Below are 22,419 nucleotides of genomic sequence, written 5' to 3'. Positions count from 1 at the left end.
AAACCACTGTGAACTTCTATATCACGCATCTATCCACAGTTGTAACCAATGGAAGAGAAATCTGTAGCTATGACTTGTTTACAAACCTCTTGCCACCTTGGCTGCTTCCAGATATGCAAATGAAATTTCTGATGCACCATTTTTTTTAGGATAGCAGAATCACAGGACAATTCAGGCTGGAAGAAACCTCAGGAGGTATCTAGCATAACCTCCAATATAAATCAGGGTTACCTCTGAGATCAGACCAGGTTATTCAGAGCTTATCCAGACAAGTCTTAAAAATTTCCAAGGATGGAGTCTGCCCAAAATTTTAAATAAATCTTTCACTGGTATTTTCTTAAGAAGTCTAATTAGAAAAATGGGTTGTTATTGTATCTTTATGCAGGGAAGATTAGATTAGAGAAAGCTTCAAACAAAGTGGACTTGACATCTTTTCCCTGTTCTATTGCTCAAAATGTCCATTTCTATTACTCTTTCCTTTTGTTTGCTTTCCTCCTATGCAGGCTTCTCTTCCATTACATACAAAATGCTGCGAAGGGCCATGGCAAGATGCACGCATAAATTGGCAAACATCTGGCAGGCATTCGTTGTTGTGAACTGTAGGGCACCTCCCATGTTGTATAAATACCACAGTTCCATGATTTCTTTTTGAGTCATAGCTGAGAAACTAATTTTTCCTTGTGTTGTTTTGCCAAACCTGATCAAATATTTGGGTAAGTAACTGGGATGAGTAAATAGTGTTCCCAAACACTAGTTTGAGCTTCTGCTCACTGTGTGTTTTGGCAACCTTTAAGAAATAGCGTGTCCATAGTATTGCACATCACTGCATTTGCAGTTTTGACAGTTTTGTGATACAGCACTAGGAAACAAGCATGTACTCAATCCATAACTGCTCTCAGTGGGATACATGTTTTCTCTTTTATCGAGTTCATAGATCCTCATCTGTTTTCTTTTGCTTTTATTGAAGAACCCTCTAATCAGTTCAGAATTTACCTCACTTTTCTGCAGATTTCACTTCCTTCTTTTGTAATCCTGAGAGGGGTACTTTCCTGCCTAATCACTACCTCTTTCAAATCTCTGAACGTTATTGCTGGTCAGTGACTGCTTCTCTCTGTTAACTTGGGTGGCAAAAGCTCATCTGCACATCCAAAAAAAGCAGCACAAAGGGTTGTCTGCTGGGGACCAAGGAAGTCTTGGCCAAAATATGCATGCGTGTGTGTGTGTGTGCACGTGTGTGTGAGTGGGTATGTGCAAGCAAATGGAGTGGGAGTGTAGCCCTGGGGAATCATCTGTACCCAGGTGCCAGCTGCGGAACTCTGGGAGACTGGGAGGCCAGTTAATTACACCCAGAATAGGTGTCTTAGCCCACATGTTGCAAGGATCCACACTCATTTCTTTCTCTATATCTCCCTTTCTGTCTCTGTGCACATATGTATATATATGTGTACATTAAACATGTATATACACATACACACACATACATATTTTCTTACTAGTGACCTTCCATTCTGCACAGCCAGAAAGGGCATCAGGACAAGGTCACTTTTGTTTGTGTGAGCACTGTTCGTATTATCTGCATGGCCAGCTGCATATGTTTGTATATATGTGGTGTATACATATGCTCTCTGTGTGCCTTCTGGGAGTCCATGCTCAGCCTTACTACCAGCTGGACCCAAGCTGTGGAGCTGAAGCAGCCTCACCTCCCTTGGGCTGCCAGATCCTGGCTGATTTCTCCTGACAGACTCCCTTTTCCTCTGCGCTTAAAGCTTGGGAGCTTATAAAACTGAATTTTTTCAAGAGCTTTCTCATCCCTTCAGTGGGATGATATGTTTCAAATTCTTGTTAAACATGGAGTTTGCTGCAGTGCTAGCTATGAACAGGAGAATCATAGATATAAGAAAAGAACTGGTCTGATTTAGCATCATTTATAATCTCTGCCTTCTTCACCACCACTCTGGCCCCTCCATTAAAAGCAATTACCTTACTGCTTTTCTCTTTCTATTTATCTATCCATCTATCTGTGATTCCTTAGCAAGTAATTAAGACCTTGTGCTGTCATGTCAAACTGCAGCCCAAAGAGGCTGCAAAAAAACTACTAGAAAAACCAAATTAATTGCTTAAACTCTTAAGTAAATTTCCAATACTTATTCATGTGCTTTGGTGGGTTACCACTCTGTCCTAGTCAGATGTTACAAGGGGAGAAAGAATACTTGTCTATAAGGGAAATACATGAAATTTGGAGATGCTCTCTCCAGCAACAGAAACCCAAAACTAAAGTGGAAATACAATCTTAGCCTAAAAACTCCAATTTCTGACTGAAATTAGACATTTCTGACGAAAATCTGACACCATTTTCTGACTGGATAGTCATTTTTAGTTTGTACATGTCTAGTGGGGTTTGGATTGCAATTTTTCCAATATTTATTAGACACTTACCTGAGCAATAAAATGAAGATTTCTTTTGACATTTTCCGTACTTGAATAAAGGTTCAATGCTACACCTAGGCTATGGAATATGGATGATATAATGTAGTAAAGTTCCTCCAGCTTCATTTTCTGATGTAAAAAAAGGGAGTATGATCTTCTGGCTGAAGTTCTTCACTTAGCCAGCTGAAAAGAAGTAAGTTTTATAACCCTGTATGTCAGGTCTTGTCAGGAACTTTGCTGTGGTCAAGCACCAAAAAGGAACTAAATCTCTTCTGTGAAAATGCATAATTTGTTTATGGCATCATGAGAGCCAGGTAGAGTCAAAGAAGCAGAAATCAGATGAGAAGTTTCATTTCAATTGATATGATTTCACAACTGATTTAGAATGGCTTGCAGATAACAGGCTGTATTTTTATTTTTATCTTGCATATTTTAAGGATTATGCATGTTATCAAGTATCTGGTCCTGAAAATGACAGATCAATTTATGCTCATAAGTGTCCCAATTAATAAATCATATAGTGAACTAAACCCAGTCTGTAGTGCTTAGTTATGCTTTTTTTTAAAGGCAGATTAATTTACATACTACAGGCACAGGAATATTATGAAATGCTGAAAGAAATTGGGATTTAGGTGGGGAAGTCTGAAAATGGGACAATTGGCTTGTCAAAGATAATAGGCTCTTTAGTTTTAATTCACCCAGCTATTGATTTGCTGTTAATATGGAATAATTAAGCCTAGTTGGTTTGTTTGGGGTTTTTATTGTTGTTGTCGTTGTTTTTTGGTTTTGTTTTGTTTTTTTTTTAAACTGATAAGAAAAAGAGACATAGTCAGGAGGATTCATCTGTCATGAAGATATTAAAGACCATGGTGTGGCAATGGTGAATTTGATATACTCCTTTCTTCCAACTCTTTTTTACAGCTTGTTTTTTCCAGGCCATTTAATTGGTATTCCTGTCTCCTATATTTTCTTTGGCTTATTTGCATCTTTCTGAAAGTGTATTGCTGAAAACTGTACTCCAGTGGATGCTCTCTAGTGCCTCACACAGTAGGATTGTTGCCTTCTATTTCCTATATGCCCTACTCCTCCTACTATAAAGAAAAATATTTACCTTCTTTGCAACAGCAGCACATGGCTGATTTGTATCCATTTTTCAGTCTTTATATACCTCAGTTTTTTTCTTATGTTTATATGTGTGCGCTTGGGTTTGAGTATATGCATCCTGCTTCACAGCTGTTACTGAGTTTTGCCATATTGATCTCAGCCCATTTCACCCATTTATCAAGATAATTTTGAATTCTAAACCTAATCTCTAAAGTGCTTGCAGTCCCTCCCAGCTCAATCATCCACACAACTTCTAAGGAGATTTTCCACTGTTCACACTACTCATGGAAGCACTGACTAGAACTATGCATAGTGCAGATTTACATCATCTCCACCTAACATCATCTTCCAGTGTGATACAACCTAGTGACAACTGTCTTAAACATGTCTCTTTTACCTGCTCTGTATCGTGTTCAGGTAGAACACAGACACTGATCATTCTCATCAACTCTTTCAATGCCAGGACGATTTCATGGCAGATCATCTCTTCCTGCTTTTTTTTTTTCTTTTTTCCCCTGAGAGTGACTGTGGTAAAAGCATTCCCTAGCTACATGCACGGCTTGTCTTGTGCTTATTCTCTGTTTACTGAAGTAGAGACAGAAAGAAAAGGTAAACAGAGCTGTCATTGAAAAGATTTTTGTCTCAAGAAACTATTAGTGGGTGCCTAATGTTACTCCATTGTTTTTAGGAGCTTGTAAGTTGATTATTTAATCATTTGTTTTAGTATCATTCTACATAACAAAGTTGAGTTTACTGATCTTTTATTCCCCAGGTGTTTATTTTTTCTTCTCTGAAAGGTAAGATCAATATTTATCTTTCCCCATCCCTTTCAGATTTCATCTGTTCTCCATGAAGTCTGGGAGATAATCACTAACAATTCAAAGATTGCTTTGCTCTACAATACATTTTCTCAAGACTTGTGACTTGAATATATATAACTTTCCCAAATACCTAAATATTCTCTGCTATATTCTTATTCTTATCTGGCCTATGTTCACATCCCTTTGCTGTTACAGCAGTCTCTTGAAGCAACTGATCACTATTAACCTTTTTGTGAAAAAGGAAGACAAAAAACCCAGGACATTTCTACCTTTGCTATTAATAGCTTACCTTCTCTATAAAGCTCAAGACATTTTACTTCACTTTGCCATGTCCTCTAAAGTTTTGTTTTTTTTTTTTTCTTCCCTAACTCCCCTTTGCTAACTTATTATTATCCATTTCTGGATTTTACACTTACCCCCTCCTGATTTCATCTGTTTGTGCTTCTGTACTGCTTTCTTAGTCACCCTAAGCAAATTTTCCCTGCTTATACTTTTTGGGCAATACTTTTAAAATTCCAACATACTTAGAGATCTCCCTGTAAGCTCAAATTATTCTTACTGCATTTCCTGCTCTGAATTGTTTAACTTCAGCATTGTTTGGTTTCACAGTGGTTGCAGTGCCAAAAATATTTTTCTCCATTATTCCCTTGCCCAGGACTTCATCAAACACTGAGTTTGTTTAAGTCTGCTTTTGTTTTAGGATGACTGTCAATAATTTCCTGCTCTTCCTTTTGCTTACTGAGAGATCATTAATTCTAAAGAAATTAAAGCTTCTGTAGCAGGAACTATGGTTTTGAAAAAGCTGGGATATTTTTTTTCTCAATGGTCCTGCTGGGGCATCATGCTACTGAAAAGGATTAATCTGTCATGGTATTTTGTAATACCAAAGAAGAGAGAAAGAGGATATTCTACAATGTGATTGTCAGCTGAAAAGTGCTAACTCTGCATGATGAAGAATCATCTGGAAAGAGACTAATAATAAAAATTACAGTATCTTTACATAGCTTTTTTTTTTTTTTTTTTTTTTGGCATATGCATTAGGAAGAAGGTTTTGTCACCTTTCAGTGAAATGCAACCATTCCAGAGTAGGCAGAATGCAAGAATACCATATATTGTATGACTGAAAGCAGTAGAGCCATTATCAGGAAGGATGAAATCCCTTTTGTGGAAAATTGTTATTTGCAATTCACAGATTATTATCTTTGCAACTGAGCAGGAGTTCACTCCCTCCTTCTGAAAATGGATATTACTCATTGATAATTCATATTAGAAAATGAGTTTTTCTTTCAAAAATACCATAATTATTATATGTTGAAAGCAGTGTAATTTCTTTTAAACACCAAGTAAAAATTTGTAACTGAGTTTGTAGATGGGGGGATTTTTGCTGTCAGGGAATGGATGAGACCCTGGAGAACTTGCAGTGCTTCATTCTGGGACTAGAACTGAAATGTTCAGAGAGAATCATGCAACTTAAGGCAGTCCATGTACCTTAGGATCTGGCCAGGCTCTGTCTTATTATGCTCAAAATTTAGCTATGAGCAAAAGGTATTATCGTATATATGCTACGTGTGTATATATATATATATATATATATACACACACATATATATTCAGCCTGGGATGCAGTGACCACAAAATGGTGGAATTCCAGATCCTTACAGCAACAAGAAGGGTGCCCAGCAAACTCATAACCCTGCATTTCAGGAGGAAAGATTTTGACCTGTTCAGGGATCTGCTTGGTAGGGTATCATGAGATAATGCCCTGGAGGGGAGGGGAGAGAAGCCCAAGAAATCTGGTCAGCATTCAAGGACCTCCTCCTCTAAGCCAAGGATCAGGATGTCCCAACAAAGAGAAATTCAGACAAGAATGTCAGGAGTCCTGCATGGATGAGAAAGATGCTCCTGGACACAAACTCTAGAGACTGGAAGCAAGGAAAGTAGCATGGGAAAAGTACAGAGAAGTTGTCCAAGCAGTTAGGGATCATGTTAGGAAAACTAAAGCCCATATAGAACTGGAACATCAAGAGTAACATCGAAATTTTTTATTGGGGGGTCACCAAAAAAAGGAAGACTAAGGAAAATGTAGTCCCTCTCCCAAAGGAAACAGGAGACCTCGATAATGCTGAGGTACTCAAGAGCGTTTTTGCCTCAGTCTTCACTGGCAAGGACTTTGGCCACACCAACAAAGTCGCAGAGAGCAAAGGGAGGGACTGGGAGAAGGATGATCCCACAGTGTAGGAGAAGAACCAGTTCAAGACCATCTAATGAACCTGAAAGTGCTCAAGTTCATGGCACCTGTTGAGACCCATTTATGACTCCTGAGGGAACTTCTGGGTGAAGTTGTAAAGATGCTTTCTATAGTGAAGTGAGGCAATCAGGTGTTGCTAATTATGAGGTGGGAGGTGTGATCTTGTGTTAAGCCCACATTAGGTCACCCAATCCAGCTCATGCGCAGCTGGGGTAAGCCCTAATTGGGCACAGGTAGGTTTAACACAAGCTCAAGCCTCCTACCTTGTAATTAGCAACACCTGATTGCCTCATTTCACTACAGCTTTCCATAATGTTTTAAAAGTTGTGGCAGTGAAGTTCCCACAGACTGGAAAGGGGAAATACATAATCCCATTTTCAAAAAAGGAAGAAGAAAGATCCAGAGAACTGCATATCAGTCAGTCTTACCTCTTTGCCTGTAAGATTGTGAAGCAGATCCTCCTGAATGCCCTGCTAGGGCACATGGAAAATGTGGAGGTGGCTAGTGGAACCAGCATGTCTTTAACAAAGGCAAATCATGCCTGTCAAATTTGGAAACCTATTTCAGTGTGGTCACAGTATCAGTAGGCAGGGGGAGAACAACTGATGTCATCCACCTGGGCTTGTGCAAAAAGTTTGACACTGGTCTCTAAATTGAAAAGATATGGACTGGATGGATGGACCACTCAGTAGGTAAAGAATTGGCTGTCTAGTTTCACTCAAAGAGTAGTGGTTAGCTTGATGTCCAAATGGAGACCAGAGCCAAGAGACCGTTCTAAATGGATCCCACTGGGATTAGTGCTGTTCAGCATCTTTATCAGCAACATGGAAAGTGTCTTCATCAGTCTTGCATCTTTGTGGATTTATTTTTATGGGGTTTGTTTGTTTTTCCACATAGACTTCTTGATTGTTGTTTATTTTAATTGTTTCTAGATTATTCAGTTTGTTTTTTTTTTCTTTATAGCAGATATTAAATTACTGATGAGGTTTAACTTGTTCAAGACCACTTCTTAACCATTGGTATTTACAGTCTAGGACCATCATGCTTCCAGTTTTTCCTGCAGAGTCCTAGATAGTTCAGTCCACATGGAATAGCTACTTATTATTAAGAACCAAAACTAAGACAAATCAAATTTTGACAATAGTTATTTCACTCCTAGACAACTGATGTTACAGCGAGCCACACCAAAACAAGCCCTGACAAGACTCCGGATCCATAACTGTAAGGGCAATAAAAAGTCTGTGGTCTTTTGTCAATAATAGTAAAATTGTATTTACTGGGCTACTCTATCTTGAGAAACGGAAAGTGGTGTGACTATACTGCTAGCTTGACCCAGTTAAGTGCTGTTAAATGAATCTGTGTCACCATTTCTGTTCTTTTATGTCTTAAATGTGATTCACCATTTATGTTTGGTCTAATAGCCTTTCTATTCCTCAATTTCCTCAGTTTAAAATGCAAATAATGTTATTTCCTAGACTGTCATTTGTAAAGTAATTTAATAGCCCTTGAGGATATATGTCTTATTAACTACTAATATTACAAAATTGCTAGCGTAGGGAAGGTCCTAAAATAGTTTGTTACCTCTGTTTTAGACAACTTCATTATTTGGTACAATATTGAGAGGCATTAATATAACCTTTCCCTTTCCAACAGTTATTTGTATTTAAAGGTATTATTGTATTTAAGGTACCAAGGGAACTAATGGAGCTCTGGGAGACCTAGCATACATTGCAGCTGACTGATTTTATTTGGAAGTTCTGAAACAGGTAATAATAACAGAGCAAGTCTGCTGAATCACTTTGTCATACTGTATTAATTTATCTTGGGTAATAGAACTGCAAATTGTGGTCTTTGCTATAATTTCTTTGGCAGCTATAAAATGCATTTTATCTAAATATTCAGCAAAGAAAAGATGAGAAACCTTAAATCCTCATCTACTGTAAAATTAGTTATTACTTTTCATCTTGCCTTTGGCCATGAAAATCAGCCAAGAATCAGATGGGCACTATTATATTGCTACAGCACATATTTCTGCTGAAATGTTTCTTGCACCTTTCAGACACAGAACAGTTATGCAGACCCACTATTGAAAAATACAAGGTTTACGAGCTGTTATGAGATCAAGCAGTTCTTACCCAACATACTAGTGAGAACATAAGAATTAATGAAAGTGAAAGAATAAGAGAAACCAGAGTCCTTTGTGCCTAGGGAAGACTGTGTAAAACACCTGTGCCTGCACTGATTGGATTTTTGTGTGTTTTTCGGAGGGAGGAGGGGCCCTGTGACCTGATTTGTGTTTTGCATGGAGAGTTCCACTGGGGAATATCTAAGGGACAATCATTTCACTCTGAGTTTAGTTCTACATCTGTTTTTCCTTCTGATCACTGATAAAACCAGACAGGAAGGACTTCCATGTCAATAGCTAGAGGGCTAAGCCTCATCCTGTAAGTGTAGAGGGCCTTCTGGTTGCTGCAGGCTCAATTGAGTTTGAAGATAAAGTCTTTTTATGCCTTGAAAGCTTCAGGAGAGGAAACCCATTAGAGCTGTGAAACATTTTACAGTTAGCATGCTATTGGGCTGGGAGCAAAAAATGACTGATTTTATTCATTAAGGCAACCATAAAAAATTCTGTCATATTCTCTGTAGAAACAAATGTCTCCCTGACCTCTAACGGCTCCAAATTACTGTCTGACTTAGAAGATATATTGTTGTACATATTTATATTGTTTATTATATGCACATTTACCATTTATGCAAGTTTGATGTTGTATATGTAGTACTACACAGTTTCTAAATGACTGCATGGAGTAATCCTGTTCAATCTGGCATATCCACAAATACAGCAACCTTTCTGATAACAAACATCAACATTTTTAATGAAAGTAGCGATGAGAAAAGGGCACAAAATAGACATTTTAAAAATGCTTTAAATCAGACATGAAAAAACACCAGTTCTGTAAATGCTGTTTGAAACACTGTGCCCTCCTTCCATTTCTTCCCAGCCTTCCCTGATTATGAAGGCAATACTATTGGTTCATTAAAAGAGAAGGGCTTAGCCTCTAGTTTCACACCGATAGCTTTTTAGAAAAAAAAGGGCTCAGCCAGTGTTCTTACACTAGTGTTTAATGAGCTGATATGTCTATAATCAGAGGAGAGAAAGGTACCAAATGTACCTGTAATGTTACATGAGTTATTAGCCATTTTTAACTACTACATTCAGTGCAGTGGAATAGAATCAGTGAGATGACATAAACTTAGGAATAGGGCATCTATATGAAAAGCAATCCTGAAATATAATTGGTAATAAAAGATCTATTAATATCTTATAATATGTTAACAAGGTCCTAACACTGAGTCAGTGAATGAGGTAATAATTAAGAAATAAGAGGTTAGAATTTTATTACCAGCCATATGTATGGATATTGAAACCTCCCCCAAAATCTGACTGCTTGAAGAAGACCTACACATGCTAACTATGAGTGAGATGGAAATACCATGTCATGTAATTGGGAATTTTAAAGGATATTTTATTCTATACTTTTTGCAGCAATAGAACTAGAAGTTTTAGCACATGCTCTAGGTTTTGGCAGCAGCTAAATGCATTTCTAAAATATTCACTAAAGAGAGAAAGAGAAACCCCAAATCCTCATTTACTGAGGAGTTTAATCACTCCTCATCTTGCCTTTGGCCATGAGGATCATACAAGAATAGGATGGCTACTCTTTTTACTACTTCATTTGTTTCTGCCATAACTCTTATACAAATAGATTGCCTCCTGTGATGGGTTATACAAAGCTCATTTCAATCAACACAGAATTAAGAAGAAGCACTAACTGACTGTAACAGTGAATGGCAGCAAACTGAGAAGGAGACTCTGAAACAGGAAAACATTACACAGCTGGAAAGAGTCTAGATGACAGTCCCTAAATCTTGGGCATCTGGCTAACAGAAGTCTCTCTTGGAAACTGGCTTCTGGTGTTTCTTCATTGTCTGAGTGATGAATCAATTCTCTGGGTTTCAGTTCTAGCAATGTATTGTGTGTTTTCAAAAACTCTGCTGCTATCTTTCCAAGGAAGTTGATAGAAGCAGAGAAGTTATGTGAAAAGCTAAACTGATATAACTCTTGAAGATCAACCTGCATTATGGGGTTGTGGTATCTTAGCAAGCTCTGTGGTATCTGTATGTGCAAGAGTGATTAAAAAGCATCTAGCAAACCTTAGTGTTACCACTGTATTCATGTACAGTGCTTCAAGGCTGAGAGCAACAGGTGGTACATTCATTCCTCAAAAGCAGCCAGATACACCCTAGACCAGCTCTGAAACTAGCATCACTGACAAACTTTAATTAAAACCAGACTGCAGAAGATTTTCTGCTGCCAGTTGAACCCACTGTACAGATTTTAACTGAGGAAATAATATACTTCTCTGCTTTCTGGATTTCTCTTGTCCTTCCTAACTTTTGCCTGGACAGCATTTAGGACAGAACTAAATGAAGCTTCATAGGTGCCAGGCTGAATTTCTCCTTTTGCCACTATGGAAATCCTTCTGGTTTAGCAAGTCAAAAATTAATTCCTAGATTGGAAACACTTGTCATAGAATTGCAGCCAAGAACAAAAACCATGTTCCTTGCCAGCGTTTTCAGCTGGTAAAGATGGCTAATAAAAGCAAGCACAGCAGCATTAGTAGCTTCCCCAAACTGCAGTTTAGAGTGCACTCTTCTGGGAAGCTCTTGGTTCTTGTCAGGCCAGGACAGAAGGCTTAATAGGGGGGAACATATTGCAAAAATAATCCATTTGACTTTCACTAAGCCACTAAAGCAGTCAGCCATAAATGAATGTTTTTGGAAATGCTGCTTTATTTATAGTAACACATCATACATTTAAGTAGCAGAGAAATCTTAAAACATGCTCAGACATAAGAGTGTTGAAGCAGAAACTAAATTAGGCTTAACTAAATTACCTCCTCCTATGTATTTTACATGACTCCCCATGACTGCTTCTTTTGTCCAAGGAATTTTTCACAGTCTCAGGGTTGTATAAGCACACCTACCTAAACAAAACCTTCCAAAGACAATTCAGGAATGATACAACCTAATCTAACAATTATGTTGAATGCATTTCCTAGTCTTGTGAACACAGAAAAATCCTCAATATGTAATACCTAAAAGCCTTTCATCCATGTAATCTAGTTGGTAAAGATTTGTAGGTTTAGCAGGTCTTTTTGAGTGCTGGGTGCATATCACCTTTAGGAAAAATAAGAAAAGAAATTGTCTTTGGATGCAGGCACATAAATTCAAAAGTTCATGCTTTTTTCATTTTCTGGTATGGTGTTTGTTTTTTTTTTTCCCCACCCTAAATTTCATCACGGTCACTTTATATTCATTTGTTCTGCTTATGCATATCATTAGTGCCTCTGTGAGACTGGGCTAAACAAATCTCATTTCCCCTCATCAACCTAGTGACCATGCTCTGCAATTGTTCTGGTTTTAACATATCTTTCTTAAGCATGGTTGATTACAATTATACTGAGAATCCAGATTTCTCATTTTCATTTAGTTTCCCTAATTAAAATTTAACTGGCTCAATAGATCTAATCTTCTATAGGTTAATAATTTGTAGTACTCCAAAATTTGGGAAACCCATCATGAGAAACAGATCTTAAAGAGCTTGCCTTCAGACAGCTTTAGGAAATGGCTGTCTCTGATCTCTCTAAATGGTGTCATTTTGGGCACTCAGTGGCTCTCAGTTCCCAGTACACTGAATTGATGATCTATCTAAATATTTATATGATTGATTCATGAATGCCTCATTAATAAAGTGTTTATTTTTTTATATATTGTCTTCTGGGTAAATAATGGCATTCTCAGTTTGTTAATAATACCGTATCTTATGTCTTGGAAATGGCAAATGAAAAAAAAACACAACCAGAGCAAACACATGTGTTGGAATGGTGTAAACTATTTGATTTGCTGGCTTAAACCCAAACCAGTGCATTCTAACATAATACACTGATACTGTGAAATCAAAACTTTTGATTTTTTCTGACCAAAACCAAGACGTTATCTTGGTCAATTTACTGTAAAGTTATTGTACCTCGGGGATACAACTGAGTGGTCTGTTGTTATGCAGGGACTGATATATTTAAAACCTTGGCTGGGATGGATAGAGAGTGTGTGAAAAGGAGGAAAATGGGAGCTGGAGGTATGTTCTATAGAGAGGAGGGGGTTCTGGCCCAGCAAAGTGTTTGGTTTCTGCCCATTGATCCAGTACTTGTTAGCACTCAAAGGTGATGACAGATATAGCTGAGTGCCACTCCTGCTCACTTAGTACTATTCCTTTGCATGTCTGGGTGAGATACCTCCTTTCTGAGCATGCCAGTCCCAGAGGTGGTACTTGGATCTTGTTCTCAATAGTTAAGAAAAGGAATAATTGTGCTTGCACAGGAACAGTGCATGGCATGGTTCTCTCTGAAAGAAGGGGAAAGAGGGTGCAGGCTCATGTTGTGCTGGCCAGGGAACACAAGAATTAGTTGTGTGCAAGGAGTGGACTTTGGAGTCTCAAGTCTGAATTAAAGAAACAAAGATGTCATTACTAAGGATCTGGGTGTGGTTGCTTCCAATATGTAGAAATGGGTGTCATCCTGAGCTGTGGCCTGTCCCAGTTTGACCAGTAGAGGGTAAAACTATGATATCTCTTCCTCTGTATATATGCATGGTAAAGGAAACACTTAGTATATTACAATTTAATTGTTAGTTATAAACATTCAGTTTTCTGTTTTACTTCCCTTGGGATTGGTACTACCAGTTATTAGACCATGTTAAATTACACCATAAAATTCATCCTTACATCCGGCATTTGATGTAAGAATTTTTTCCTCATGCCCTCTGTGAATTCTACTTTGGTATCTAAGATAGAATAGAGGAGATTCTGTTCTAATAATAACATAATAATAACAATTATTAGTCAAATAATAATAATAGATGTCAACTCTTCAGTGAATTTGAGTCCCATAGAATAAGAAGCAGATCCAGACTGCTTTCCTGGGGGGGGGTGGAGAGGTATGGAAGGGGATACATAAATAGGAAAGAAATTTTTTTCTCTTATTCATATGCAATTAGTCCAAGAATAGCTCCCTTCTGAGATGATGAAATCCCAAAACTTACAACTGTGATGGTAAGGACCACTCAGAGCCATTCAAACCAAGTAAATCACCTGTCCTCCATTATTTCAAATTAAATATCTCTGGAGAAGATGCTTCCTGATAAATAGGTGCAAAAAAACTATGGCCAAATTTTTGGAAAAGAGGTGTTTTGTACACTGGCAAACCTTTATGTTACCTCCAGTAGTAAAGAAACCACTGAAGATATTTTTCTTTGTAATGAACTCTAAAGATGCTGGATTTAAAGATTTCTTATGCAACAGAGTTTTATTTACCTTTTAAAAACAGTTTTTCTTCAAAATTCCCTTATCAGACACTTCTGTAGAATGGGCACATACAGAATACACAAAGAATGTGTATTCTTTGAAGAACTGACAAATCAATATAAAAAGAAAAGCAGGTACCTTTGCTACATAATGTCAAAATCATAAAAATTGGTGTTACAGGAAAAAAAGTGAGACACAGCAGTTGGATGTGTTTTGAAATAGCAAGAATTTCCCCCAGAGAGGGGATTAGCAAGATTTGTTATTAAAGGTGAGACAATAAAGAGTAATCTTCACTGTTTCAGTTAAATTGACTGGATTAACTAGAGTTGAAGAAGGCATGTTGCTTCACTGAACCTTCTTTTTCTGTTTCACACCTGTGGAGGCCTATTACATGAAAAAGGAAAAGAAAAGAAATAAAACTCCTTTTCATTTCCTTCTTTTACATAGTCTCAGGATTTTCAGCCTGGGAGACAATATTCCCCCTTGAGCTCATGTTGAGTTTTGCTAGATTATTATTTATTCATAAAACTGAAAATCACTGGTTGTTACTACACTCATGTCTTGTCACTTCCAAGTAGAAGGCCTGATCTCAGTGGAAAATTCTCAGAGAAAAAGCCTCATCCCTTGCAGAACTGAGACTCATGTTCTTGGAAACTGATAAATGCTGTATAACATCTGGGGAAAGAAGCTGCCTTGTTATGTTGCTTGCTAAATTGGGTGTGTATTAACTGCTTTGTTTTGTGTTTCATTAATGTCACCAGCTTTTGCACTCAAATGAAGAAGTATTTTTTACCACAGTTCAGTTAAAGTAGTTTCTGCTGGTTTCTTCTCTGGAATTAATTTTGCAGAAATTGTCTTTTTTTCACACAGATACTTCCTTTTTTCTGCTTTAATAGCATTGTTTCAGAGCAACCTCACTCTATTGTAGGATCAAGAGGGCAAAACTGCCCAAACAGACTGGATGGCTCATATTGCTCTCTTTGAAACGAAATTTTATTTCATTCCCCTTTTCTCCTCAATTTGGTAAAACTGTAATTGGGAAATACATATGCCACTGCTTCCTATAAGAGGGTGGCCTGAGAACTCATGTGGGTACAAGGGCTCAAAGGAAACCTTGCACTGTTCTAAAGTGCTGGAAGAATTATACCTATAACTTGCTCTCCCTGTTTCTTTCACCAAAGGTGTAAGCATAGTGGTGCAGAGGTAAGGGCCAATTTTGACTGAGACAAACTTAAATGGCTTACTTGAAGTGTGACTCGGAGTGCAACTTGAAGTGTCTACCCTGAGCTGGTCAAAACTAAAAGCAGGCTTAGTAAAGGAGATAAAGAACAGGGTGATTGTGAGGTTCCATTCAGTGGAATTTTTAAATTCTTCTACCTCAAATGACAATGATGTGACAAATAGAATATTAGGGCACAGATCCACACTGACAGAAGTTGGTGGAGGTTCTCACTCAGGTGAAGTGAGCAAACTGGCCAAAGAGCTCTAACCACTGTTAATGACAGAGGGCCATCGAAAAATGGCCTTTTCCATGGGTAAGGGGATCCTCCTAAGATGTGAAATTCCTCGAGCCTAAATCAGTGTCGGGAGTGGTGGGAAACTTTAGGGGAAAGATTCCATGGGCTTGAATTAACCTTGAGAGCTGTGGGAAACATTGTAGTGTTCATTCTTCTTCACCTACCACTAACACACCACCCTGCACTGGACCTTTGCTTCCTTCCTTCCTTCCTAGCTAGTAAAAAAGCTAAAATGGTGTCAAATCAGCAAAGGGCTTTCCAAGTTGCCTCACAACAGTCTTCCAGAAAAGTCATCAAACTCAAAATGGATGGGGGAAAGCCTCTGTATTCAATGGACCCATGTTTGGTGAAAAATAGCATGTTTAGCACAGGGGAGGCTAATTTGCTCTGACCTCAGTTTTTGTACTGTGTTTTTTAAAATTACTAAGCATGATTTGTAGTCAGCCAGGATCAAAACAGAAACATATTAGACACTGGGAACTTCTTTTTTCCAAAGTGGCGCTGTGAAAAATGTGACATCTTATCAAAAAACCTGGAAGACCTTGAACTGGGGCAGTGGTACATCCACCACTGGCTCACAGAGGGAAGGTGAGATGGGCCAGGGTAGGAGGACCTCTGACATGGCAACCTCATAGCCAAATGCCTACCACATACTCCATCAGAGGAACAGCATATGTGGGATTACAGCTTCAACCTTACAGCCATGTAGGAGATTTTTCTGCACAGGGACTAATATTCTGCAAGATTGTAAGCGTATGTACTGAAAGTCTGTTTGCTGTAACAACTTAATATTGAATGGGTTTAGAAACTGCATTTTTCTGTTCCCCCTCCCTTGTCAAATTCCAAGTACTGCAACCACTTCCAAGACATAGCACTAAATATTAACTCCCTCTGCTGCTTGTCTCTAGCAGTCTGTTTCTTTTCAATGACTGACATATTAATAAACTATTAAAGCAGTTCTCCAAAGGACAGTAATGGAAGGATTGTTTGGTAAATGCCTGTCATTTGTTTCAGCAAATTCCTCTCTGTGTGTCAGCATTTTATTTATCACTTAATTACAAAATCAAGTAGTAGGTTTTTTGCTACTTTATTCCATAGACACATCTGTACTTTTTGCTGCATTTATATGCAAGACAACATTTTTGTTTGAGTGAAGCTTAAGCTTTGTCTATCTGTGTAAGTGAACAGTCTATATTATACACTGCTACTTTCAAAAATGTAAGGGAAAGATATTGAGCTGTCACTCTCTGGTACGATTCTAGTAGTACAAATAGGGTAACTTGACTAAATTACAAGAAAGTATAAAATTTTGGAACAATGTTAACAGAATAGAGATAAAATCCAGTTATCTTTGAAATGGAAAACACTAACTATTAATGGCAAACAATTTTTTCTTATGATACATTACTAGACTTTTTTTTTTCATTCTTGTGCTTTTCTTTGAATTTACCAAAAGGAAAACAAATATTACAACTTTATAAGTATACACCCGTGTAAGTATTGACATCAGTGAAGTAGACTACAAATAAGACAGTTTTCAAGAAGGAAACAGACCACACAGTTTGAAGTAAATACCAGATTTTCTGGACTGACGATTTTTCAGTTATGTTCATAATGGCCTGGTAGTTGAATGTTACCTAACACTGAATTATAATCTTCACACAAATCTTTATGAAAAATATGATAACGTTAATTAGAATGTACTTTGTTATTATTCATTTAAGTTTATTATGCCTTCTAGTCATTTTACATTTAGAATAATTTACCATTTTCACTACACTTTTTGAGTTAAAGACGCACTGCAAAAAATATTCTATGCAAACTGTCCAAATAATTTATGCTTGCAAATCTTACTTTTTAAAAATAGATAGCATTTTATGCTGCATCCTAAAACTGTGACTGTTTATACAGATAGGAGATGACGAAACTGGTGAAGTGTTATCCTTTGCTTCCAAGACTGCATTAAGCCAGAACTGCCTTGGACAGCCTCCTCTGCTGGTCTTAATTTTCTCCTGCTTCTGCTTAAGAAAGTCTTGGATATTTCCCACATTTTTTTTTTTTCTTTTTTCTTTTTTCCTCTTTTTCCCCCCTCTTAGGGATGTTTTCCCTCCATTTCACTGTTTTTTTGTCATCTAGATCTCTGAAACCTGTTGTGGGAAATCCTACGTGTCAGACTGCACAAATACCAGCCCATACTGGTCCTTTCTCCTCACGATCCATGAGTCAGATACTGGCTGCTGGGGGAACCATCTCTCCCAAACTGGGTGTGTGTGGGTTTGTGTCTGTGTCACGTGCTGGCAAAGCTCAGGCTGGAGCAGCTGGTGAGCTTGGTGGCCTGGGGATAAGGCAGGGGGATTAGGCAGGTGGAGGGTCTGTTCTGCTAATCAGGGGACCTGTGTGCATATATGCTCATCTCCAATACCAGTGGAACATGGAAACCTGAGTAGAAGCTCTGTGTCTCTGGTTCTACTAAGCTGGGATCCAACTGTTGGACAGGAATTCCCAGGCCAGAGACTGCTGGAGAAAGTATCTGCTCCTAACATCCCTTAACAAGTACCAGAAAAAATTCTTCTACATAAGGAAACTTCAGCTTGGAGAAGGGTTATCATGGAGGATTATCAAACCACGAATGGTTTGGAGAGGTTGGATAAGGCCTAATTATTTTATCATGGAAGAAACAAGGAGCAAAGTGTTTGGCCTGATGAAGATGACTTTTCTTTCATAAAATTTGTACTAACATTTTTGCATTTGTTGTTACAAGAAGCTGTGGAGGCCAAGAGTAAAAATGGATTCAAAGACAGATTAGACAAGCTCATGGAAGGCAGTTCCCTTGGTAGCTATTAAGTGTGATGGCCAGATGTAATGTCCAGCTCATGAAATCTCTGACCACTCATTGCTAGAAGCTGTGAGGCTATGCTTGGATCATACAATTCCTACTCTTACTATTACAATATTTCCCAAAGCATCTATTAGGAGACTACAATTAGAAGCAAGGCTGACATAGTTTGGCAATTTTTATGCCTTCATATTACTGAGGCCTGTACAAGTTGGCAGTTCTGAGTTAATCTTGACTCGCTCTGAATATTGCTATAAAAGCCTCAAATATAATCCTCTAGTACTGAGAACAGATGTGTCCCTCCAGGTCTTTTGCCAGGGAAAAGTGTTTACCTGGTTTGTGACAGCCGGTGTTCAAGCTTGTTCATTTACCATGTGCTGTACTTAATTGTTGAATATATCCCTTTAAAAGGCTATGATTTAGGAAGAAAAAGGAAATCTGACTCTTTTCCTTTTGTCAGGTGGAGTCCTCTCAGTGTAAAAGATGAGAGCCTTTTCCTGAGCAGCTGGATGCAAAGGAAAACAGAGGGAGCTGGCAGAGACAAAGGCACACTCAGCAGGATGCTGGTGTGAGCCTGAGTGGGAGGTTACTGAGAAATGAGATAGACCAAAACACAGCCAAACCTGTGATGGAGAGTAGGATTTTTTTCCCCTGTGAACGGGAGGAAAATGTGTTGTAGAAAGACATTGAAGTTGCTGGGCTGAGAACAAAATTGATCTATGAAGTACACAGGTGCAGGGGAATTTGGTTCTTTTTTTCTCACCTAGCAGATCAAAATTTTTCTATTCAAAACATCTAGTTTTTCCTATTTGAGATTTAATAAAATGCACCTTTTGAAATTCAGATTTGGTAGGGGACCTACGAGTGCTTAATTTAGGAACAACGTGTAAAACACTCATCTCAAAGCTCTGGCTGTGTCCTGTGTCCAGTGTAATTTGGGTACTATAAAAAAAGATTTGCTGAATGAAGTGAACCTCAGCTGTTGTGAGTATGACATTTATTAAATTTGTTGTTGTTCAAACTTATTTTCTCTTCATTCAACTTGAGTTTCCCCCATAGCACTACCCTTTTGTGGTAACTGACCATTTAAAACTGCATTACAGCTAAAATATGAATTACAAGTTTTTGGTGTTGGCATAGCATTAGTTCAGCTTCGTAGGTAAATTCCAACATAACATGGCTGTTTGGAATCAAACTGTTTTTCTCTTTGTAGCCTTAATTTGTGGCAGGGATGAGAGTAGAAGACAGGATTGTCTTTTGTGGTTAGCAAAAACCACTCTTTTGTGGTTAGCAGCAAATAGGACAAATATCTCTAGAAGAATTAGTTTGGAATGCTAATAAATTTGTGCGTGGGTTGAATGCTTCCTGCGTTTACAGTAAATCTTTCTCATACTAGGGAGTTAGGTTAGTTTAGGGGACCTGTTCTTTGATCAGCCTTTGTGTATATAAAATTTAGTGGCAGTCAGTCAAGTGAGACTCACAGAAGGGAAGAGAGAGGTATAAGAGAGAACAGCAGCTACCAACAGAGCAAGCTAGCATCACCGGAGAAATGCTCTTAGGAAAACAAAGATTTCTGGACAGAAAGTCCCACATAAGAGTTTAAAACAGTGGAAGCAAAACCTGCATCACTTTGCAGAACTGGCCCTGGAAAGTTAAGATGGAAAAAAACTCAACTGAAAGAACCAAGCTACTGTTGTCAGGGTTAGAAATGCTGTTGTGGCAAAGACTGGTAACAGTATACGTGTCTTGGAATGAGACTGTAGAGAAAGAGGTTGCTTTGACTTTCATTTATTTTAATCTAAAACTAGGAAGTACAATAATTAATACATCAGAGGACTAAGCATTCTGGCATATCTAACTGCTGCTCTGAAACCTCCTACTCTGTAATTCCTTAACTAGAAATAGTCTAGAATGTGGAAAATTTGATTCCTCAGTATGCAAGAAACTATTTAGTGAATGAAAGCTTAAGGTGGGAAACTGGCCCCAAATTGCAAGGTTTTTGGACTGCTCAAAGAGAGGATTAGGACAGTATTAATAAGCAGTGGGCACCCCTGGGTCTGTTGAAAGAAACCTTTGGTTTGGGGAAAGGACAGGCTGTGGTAATATTCTTACTGCAGCTTTTCATGAAAGGGACTAAGAGAAATGCTGAGATTACAATAATATTGTCAGGATTGCGGGATACGAACCCTCTTTTTTTAATCTCCCAGTATTGCAGCAATAGAGGAAATTGGTGCAATAACAGAGCAATGGGTTTTTCAATGTAAGTCTGCACCTTCAGTGTGACTTGACAGATCCAAAGCCTCTTCAAATACATGTAAGGCAGGAGAGTGCTTGGTGCTTTTATCCTTTGTTCATCCTTCTCTAGATCTGAATTTTATAAACTCTAGTGAGAAGCTGGACTATGTGTTTTGGATGAATGTCCATTAACTTGGGAATATTTACACTGGGCTCTGCTACTTGACATAAATTCATCCAGTAGATTTCTGGGTGGTGAAGAAGTCTTTATAGAGGAAGTAATTTAAATCTTGCAGAAAACAGTCTACTGATTAGAAGATAAAGGCAGTGAAATTCATGAAAACACAAGTGGTCTTATTTTTAATTAATGGCAAGTATATATTACTCTGGAATATGACGGATTGCTCTTCATGCAGAGTTCTCAGATCAAGAGTCAACATTTTTCTAAAAGTATAGGGGCTATCTTGCCTGGGGTTACTGATTTGATGCAGGAAAGGGTGGGTGGAATTCAGTGACATATATTATGCAGGTCAGATTACATTAGCCCATTAATGCCTGTTGGCTTTAATATCCTTGCATCTACAGAACTTTGTGCAGTGGAGTAGCTAGCAATGCTGACATTTTAAATTGTCATCTTCAGAGTTCAGGGCTGGAAAAAATGGGGCAGTTCAACTGTGTATTTGCTGTTTTCTTAGCAAGCATGAAGGTCAGAAACTTTTCTTTTCAAATATGACATATTTGATTATACACAAAGAGGTCCTTGTTCTGGAGAGGAAGAATTCTTATCCTGGTATTCTTAAGCTCAATATTGTGTAAAAATTCATCCTTTTTTTTTTTTTTAAGGCCAGACTTTTTAATAGTATCATGGTTTGGCAACTGTACAAAAGTTAAACCAACAACCCATTGTGCCTCTGGTCTAGTAGGATTTTGTAGTATGGATAACTTCATCTTGGAATGGAATATGCAATTTAATGCAGCCCTGACTTGGTAGAAGGCTTGTATAAATGTGAGATTCCATCCAAAATGCATTTGACCCTGGGCAATAGTAACTTCCTGACCTTTGACATATCATAGGAAAGATGTAGAGACATTAGCTGAAATAAAATTATTCTAATCAACCTAAGTGTAAATGCACCAAGGGCTTGGTAGTTAAAAGCCAACAAGAGCAGTCTAAGTCTGCAGTGTATTGATGGCAATGACTGTGCCTTAGTCAGGCTAGCAGCATGGACTCTGTAGGGCTGTGCTTCTCAAATATCACAGTTAGGCTCTCTAAAGAGGTACTTCTACAGATGTTTGGCATAGCTATGGTGTGGCAACCCATTACCCCACACAGCTAATGAGGAGCAGGGCTTTTCTCATGGCTCCTCCAACTTCATTTACTCTTGAATGAAGGGAATTCAGCAAACATCTATCTTTTGATCAGAAACAAAATCTGTGCTCCCTTTTTCTTCATCATATTAAAAAATTGTTGCATTAATTCATGTGTAATTTAATCTTGTAAGCCATGGTGTAAATTGCTAGTGTCAGAAATGGTCTCACTTATTTTGGGATAGTTGAGTCAGCTGTAAAGCTATTTTGAAAACACATTGATGATGTTGCTATAACTAGTAGATATTGGTGGCATACCAGAAGATTGTGTCTGTGTGTGTCTGTAGATATATACATCTAATGAACCATTATTTTTGTAGCAGTAAACACTTCAGTGCTGCTAGAACACAGGTATGCATGACTAACTTATGCTAATAAAATTTAGGTGTGTTATAGAAAGCCACAGCCTGAATGTCATTGAAGAGGAATAGGATTGTAAC

General features: G+C 38.0%; 1 protein-coding gene across 1 annotated transcript in view; it reads left to right on the top strand.

Moving 5' to 3' along the window:
• TAFA2 (TAFA chemokine like family member 2) overlaps positions 1-22,419 on the top strand; it is a 305,923-nt gene that overhangs the window by 201,890 nt on the left and 81,614 nt on the right. The window contains 2 exon segments of the mRNA XM_030468998.1: positions 4,513-4,541; positions 4,544-4,692. Coding sequence (XP_030324858.1) covers positions 4,513-4,541; positions 4,544-4,692 — 178 coding nt within the window.

The sequence above is a fragment of the Calypte anna genome, chromosome 1 (genome assembly GCF_003957555.1).
Source record: "Calypte anna isolate BGI_N300 chromosome 1, bCalAnn1_v1.p, whole genome shotgun sequence".
In the NCBI taxonomy this organism is placed as follows: domain Eukaryota; kingdom Metazoa; phylum Chordata; class Aves; order Apodiformes; family Trochilidae; genus Calypte; species Calypte anna.
Note: the sequence above shows the minus strand (reverse complement) of the source record. Positions and strands in the feature narration are given on the sequence as shown.